Source organism: Thunnus thynnus, chromosome 4 (genome assembly GCF_963924715.1).
Source record: "Thunnus thynnus chromosome 4, fThuThy2.1, whole genome shotgun sequence".
In the NCBI taxonomy this organism is placed as follows: domain Eukaryota; kingdom Metazoa; phylum Chordata; class Actinopteri; order Scombriformes; family Scombridae; genus Thunnus; species Thunnus thynnus.
The window spans coordinates 24,031,557-24,037,851 of NC_089520.1; the positions used below are offsets into that span (position 1 = coordinate 24,031,557).

Genomic DNA, 6,295 nt, shown 5'->3' on the forward strand with positions numbered 1-6,295 from the left:
ATGGGCATGTATGATTTGTGTAGAGCTCTGGGAATGGGGTCCAGGGCACAAGTACAGTATCTTCCTGAGGATTTCCTCAATGTGGCTCTGCCTGACACCAGTAAAATGGAGTACAGATGGCAAGCTCCCAGACAGAGGGACAATAACTGGAGGAGGCAGAGAGGAAGAGCTGGACATCAGAGAGCGGATGTTGTTTGTTGACCTTGGCTCTGAAAAAGTTACTGAAACTCTTCTGTAACTCTTCTGTAGCCTCAGTTGGGGAAGGTGATTGTGGCTTTAGGAAATTATTTATGGTATTAGCACAAAAGATAACAAGAGCAGCAGTACTGTACTGTACAGTACTGTGATTAGGGAAAATATTCAGTTTTCTGCCCCTGGATAGAGGTCTATAGAGATGTTTTACATGGAGGTCTGCATTAGATCTGTCTCTCAAGATCAGAGATCAGACTCTCTAACAATGATAAATAAATGATGTGAATGATAAATAAAACCTACAGATGCTTATGATTCACTTAAAGAGCTTGAAGATGCTCAAGTACAAGTCTTTACTCTGTATGGGTTTCTGTACATGATCCTTTTTAAGAGAAAACACATAATCACAGCTGATTACTTAAATTTCAGTTTCCCTGCAGAATCCACAATACAATTATAATTGATATAGTTACTAAATACTCTTCTTATATATCTAATATACACTTAAAAACCTTAGTAGTTTTCTTAGATATAAGAAAGTGATAGTATCTGGCACCAAGACATTAGCAGCAGATCCTTTAAGTCCTGTAAGTTGCAAGGTGGAGCCTCCATGGATTGCTCTATTGGATTGAGATCCGGGGAATTTGAAGGCCAAGGCAACACCTTTCACTCTGTCATATTCCTCAAACCACTTTTGCAGTGTGTCATGGTGCATTATCCTGCTGAATGAGGCCACTGCCATCAGGGACTACTGTTGCCATGAAGGGGTGTACTTGGTCTGCAACAATGTTTGTGTAGGTGGTATGTGTCAAAGTAACATCCACATGAATGCTAGGACCCAAGGTTTCCCAGCAGAACATTACCCAGATCATCACACTGCCTCCGCAAGCTTGCCTTCTTCCCATAGTGCATCCTGGTGCTATCTCTTCTCCAGGTAAACAACACACCCAGCCATCCACATGATGCAAAAGAAAACATGATTCACTAGACCAGGCCACCTTCTTCCATCGCTCCATGGTCCACTTCAGACGCTCATGTGCCCATTGTAGGTGCTTTCGGTGGTGGGCAGGGTTCAGCATGGACACACCTGTCTGGTTTTCATAACAAAAACCAATAAACCTGAATATTTCTACAACTTTTTACATTGTAAAAACTGTTTCCACGGTTTTAAAAAATGCAATAACATACCTGCTATTTACATAGTATAAAAAATATCTAGAATTTAATGAAACAAACGATTTTTGAATTAACATTTTTATTGAATTTTTTTTTTGAATTACAAAAAATAAAGAAAAGGTGCCCTTACAATCCAAAGTTGTAAACAAAGTGTAAATAAAAAAGATGCCTTAAAGTTCACTTTGTGTTGTTCAAACCTGGCACATGTGTTGACAAGCACTATTCAAACCCACACCCAACTACTTAAGATATCAAAGTGTCTTACTCAACTGTGAACAAAACATTGTCTATGGTGCAGCCATGAAAAACATTGCATCTAGGGATTCAATATTTCATTACGAGCATTTCACTCTATGTAAACATTACATACATTGACTAAAATCTTGAAAAGCATAATCTGAGTATAACTGAATGTGATTAAGTCATGCGCTGGATGTTTATTTTCCAAAAAATATGAAAAATAAAATAAATTAAAAAATCTGTTTAATAACCTAATCACATGACAAAAATCACATCTTAACAGGCAAGCTATCATTATGCATTAAACAGCAAAATGCAATTTTTTTTTTTTTTTAAATACCCATATACATTTTTTGACAAATAAATGACATAAGACATTTTCAAGTAATTCAACTCACAGCTTGATTGGTGCCCAAAAAATGTTTGAAAGCGTGAATGCAGGCAAAAAGACATCCATAACATCATCTATAAATTAATGTTTGAAAGTTGATGATGAAACTAAATTGAATAAACCCTAAAATTGAAGCCTACACCACCGATCCCTCAGAAAACTTCTCCAGAGACAATCAAGAATTTTTCATACCAGTGCAAGAATTGATGTAGTGGAGAGGAGATCCATGACATAAGATTGTGATATTGAGATAGTGTCCTCTGATGAAAAAACATGATTTATATTGGTGTTCGTTCACTTTATCATAACTCAAGTATGATAACAATTAATTCAAGTTATTCATAAACCAACACATGGACTGAAGGTCAGCAGGAAGTGAAACCATTTCTTGCGACACCAGCTGCAATCAGTTTTATCAACTTCCATAAACTGGGCAGTTAATCTTAAGACACATGATTTCATCAATCTGTAACTTCCATCTACAACATGGGATTAATGCCAGATCGTCTAAAACAGAAACTGAGTGCGAAAGCTCTTTGAAAGTCTAATGAAGAGGTTTAATGCGTTATCAGAAGTCTGACAGGAAGCCTGTGTGTTAAAACTCTGAACGGACCGACTGATACAGTAGCTCCACAAGGTCATCTGATCACCTGGTTTGGAAAGATTCAATTGCTTGTCACTTTATCCTGAAAGAGACAACACAGACACAAATCGCTGATCATTACAAAACTCTCAAGTCACTCAGAATGAAACTGAACAAATGTCTGAAGCCTGAAAATGTAGCCCAACTACTATTTATAAAAAATGTAAGAGGAAGTACTTTGACGAAGGATTATTCCTTGTAAACCAAGGGAGGTTTAAGAAAAAGAAACTCAACTTGGTGACTGAAAACGCCTCCAATAATTAGGATTTAAATCAGAAAACTTTTTTTCATGAAAAATCAATGACACCAAAAGCCTGATCTAAATAATCTTCTCCAAATTTGATTGAATTTATTTTTGTGGTGCCATTTTATAGGGGTCTTATTCTCATTTAACTAACATTCTCAGTTATATTGCTCTAATATGTTTGCAGTAGCACAAAACTGAAAGCTGACTTCCTGAACGGACATCATTTAGTGTGTGCAGTATTTACAGTGTTTGCACTATTAGCTTTGTTGTATACAAATAAGATTAAGAACATGAGAATATATCAGGTGCAAATGGCTGGTATGGCAACAGCAGTGTAATTCTGGCAGAAACATTTCCAATGTAATCAAGATAGCCAAAGATGCTCCACTTGGTGGTACTGATATAGCATCAAACATCTACATAATCCTGAAATCCTGAAGTGTATTTGCAGTCTTTTTCCTCTCTTCCATAAGTATCAAAACAGCAATCAGACTAGTGCAGGTGATCACAATAAACTACTCACCCATCCACCTTGCTGAGCTACCCAGCCACCAGATTTGCTGAGGATTACACCCACGGCACTCTGGACTTTGTTTTTCAGCTCTGGGGAGGATTTCGTGATGAAACGTCCTAAGGCCACAGCAGCCACGATCAGCTGCATCTCTGGAGCTACTTCAGCCCTCTGAGATACTTGAGACTGGCAGAGCTTCTTCACGCCATTAGTAAATACCGCTTCTACAGCCTGGGGAGAATTTAATAAAAGGAAATTTAATACAATGTAAAATTATTGTTTACCTCAATTATCAATGAAAACACTCCAATATTCCAAAAAGTCAGGAGGGATGTCAGCTCCAAACCTTTTAATGTATTACTGAGCAGCTAACATACGCCCAATTCTGCACTGGCTCTACGAGGATCAAGGGGCGGATGCACCATCTTGGTATACACTTGAGTCCCTATCATGTAGTCCCTCCTCTTTTCAAGCTTTAATTTTCTCTCCAACTGCCATACCACTACCAGATTATATTAAAAACAAATCTTAGAGCACCCTTCATCTTTCAAAGGCATAATTTCTATCATATATAATAAGCTCATACAAAATCAAAATTTCAGTCTTATGCCTTTGCAAGCTGACCGGGAAACAGATTTAAAAACATGTTTTTCAGATAGTCTTTGGCATTCTATTTTAGTAGGTTTGTTGTGTACACCTACAGTCCAGGCAACCTCCTTACAATGCCTGGAAATTGAACAACACATCCTGGCCTATTGTTTGACCTGTCTCCAAATGTTTTGTTTGTTCTTTTGGTTTCATTTTACTAGGTCTTGAAATATCTGTCTCTGAGATCATCCCAATTACAATGGAGATTCATGTCATTTCAAGTTGAAAATTAAATTTTAACAAATTTGCCAGCCAGCAGTATGTCTCTCCAGTAACAATGTCACTGTGATAATCCACAGACCTTAGTGTCAATAGTTTTTATCGGAAATGCATTTAAAATAAAACCAAAATCTAATTTGCTGGATAGAACTAGAGGTAAATGAAAAAGTGTGTGTGTGTTTTTTTTTTTAATAAATTGGGTGAACTGGCCCTTTGATATGTCTTCTCGTGTTTCCATGAATACTTACAAACTATCATTAAAACCATTTTCTCTGTATTGATACAAAACTACAGTCGACTGTTAAAAATTGGTAGGCCTGTTAGTCTACAAAAATACATTACTGAGGGTGTGAACGTGTGTTCACTGAACCATAAAACTACGTCCCCCATTTGATTCTAGCTGGTTGCGTGTCATACACCCCCGTCCCTCCCTCCTCTCCATTTCCTGTCTCTCTACTGCAACCTGCCTAATGAAGACAAACTGCCCCCCCTCCCAAAAAAAAACAACTAACAGGAATAAAAGGCAGTGCTTCCTCAACCAGTCAGAGTCAAAAAATGACATGACCTTTGTCAATAATTGAATCTTGTGTGTACCTCTTGTGCCACTGCTTGCTTCAGGTCATTCAGGACAGCCTTACATTGGATGTCGTCATTCAGGGCATCAGCCACAGTTCTCAGTTTATCAGCTATCAAGACTGGATCAAAAGTGTCATCTGGACAAACAAACAAACAAACAAACAGTCAAGTCTTTGACGGTGACAGCAGGCTCAATACTGTACGAATTTATGGAGGGAAGGGACATAACAGAGGTCAACAACAAAAAGCTGTAGATGCCAAGAGGTAAACGGATACGAAAAGGAGGAAGGTACCCCACCTGTGGCTCGCAGGGGCAAAATGTCACAGATTTAAAGGTTAAAAACAAAAGCAACAGACATAAAATGTCGTGCGGACGGACCCGGTGACCGAGTTTGACACACCTGCACCGGATATGTGTTTTTTTTAACGCTATATTGTCTCATATTTGCTTTAGCAGGATCTCAAATTTAAATTAGTTAACAATAATAATAATGACAATAAACGACACGGTACAGCCTTTGCCCTAGCAACCCCCAGGTAATCAATACTTACTTATTTCCTTGTATTCTCACTAACTATCGACACAATACACGTCATATTATATCATTCATGGACACAAAAAAACAAACAAACCTGTTGGGCCGTCAGTCTCAATGCCATCTAATTCACGAGGTTTGATGTCGTCGTCGTCGTCGTCGAACAGGTATTTGAGTATTTCGCTCGTCTGTCTCTCGATCTGTGCTGCTGTTGGTGCCATTGTTGATCATAACCATCCGAGAAGAGCGGTTACTGTTCAACTTCCGGTTTGTGCTTTTTAAAAAACACTTCGCCTGATATAGTGCGTTCCATTTGGTCGTGCCGGTGTGCCGTTTTCTAGACAACGACAAGGGCGGGGAAACCCGGTTATATGTAATTCAGGTGAGCCATGAGGCGGGCGGAATAGGAGGTCACAGAGAAAAAGAAGAAGGTGGGATGTACGAACCTCAGCTGATAATTAAACAGCAGCAATAAACTTTTCGTCTTTTTTTTTTTACAGCTTTAAAGTGTTGGCAGAGACAATGGAGAGCTTTTTTGAGTTAAGCCACCTAGTCTGCACTACACCATAACAAGTGATATTTTAAACAGTATGTGCCGTTTTGTCTGCCGAACTCTAAAGGAGTGAAAACTACGCCCCACCGGCACAAATCGTACAACTTATTATAATTGTAGCAGATGAGAGCACGCCAGCGCTGTTGGATTTGTAAAATTTGAACAAATCTCTGTTAAAACTGGGTTAGGAGCGAGGTATTCTAGTAGTCCTGACTGAAAATACTTGAAATACTTGAAATACATGAGCTCATAATGAGCAGTTTATAAGGCCCCTGACACTCACACTACATTCTTTCCTTCTAGCATACATATTATATCAATCTTCACTTTCTGGAGCTAAAACTCACTGGCCATTTAATTAGT

The 6,295-nt window shown here is 38.5% G+C and overlaps 1 protein-coding gene across 1 annotated transcript; it reads right to left on the reverse strand.

The window, feature by feature from the left end:
* Positions 1-1,834: 1,834 nt before the first annotated feature.
* Positions 1,835-5,657, reverse strand: LOC137181788 (bcl-2-like protein 15). Its single transcript, XM_067587777.1, has 4 exons — positions 5,477-5,657; positions 4,862-4,980; positions 3,413-3,631; positions 1,835-2,685 (listed from the first exon to the last, which is right to left on the reverse strand). The coding sequence occupies exons 1-4, from the start codon at positions 5,598-5,600 to the stop codon at positions 2,665-2,667; spliced, it is 483 nt and encodes a 160-aa protein (XP_067443878.1). The 5' UTR covers positions 5,601-5,657; the 3' UTR covers positions 1,835-2,664.
* Between the last annotated feature and the right edge of the window lie 638 nt (positions 5,658-6,295).

Excerpts from the sequence above, each read along its gene's own strand:
- LOC137181788 (XM_067587777.1), bottom strand. The coding sequence starts at position 5,600 with ATGGCACCAACAGCAGCACAGATCGAGAGACAGACGAGCGAAATACTC. Across the intron at positions 4,981-5,476 it reads TGAGACTGACGGCCCAACAG|ATGACACTTTTGATCCAGTC; the intron begins GTTTGTTTGTTT and ends TTGTTTGTCCAG. Across the intron at positions 3,632-4,861 it reads AGCAAGCAGTGGCACAAGAG|GCTGTAGAAGCGGTATTTAC; the intron begins GTACACACAAGA and ends AATTCTCCCCAG.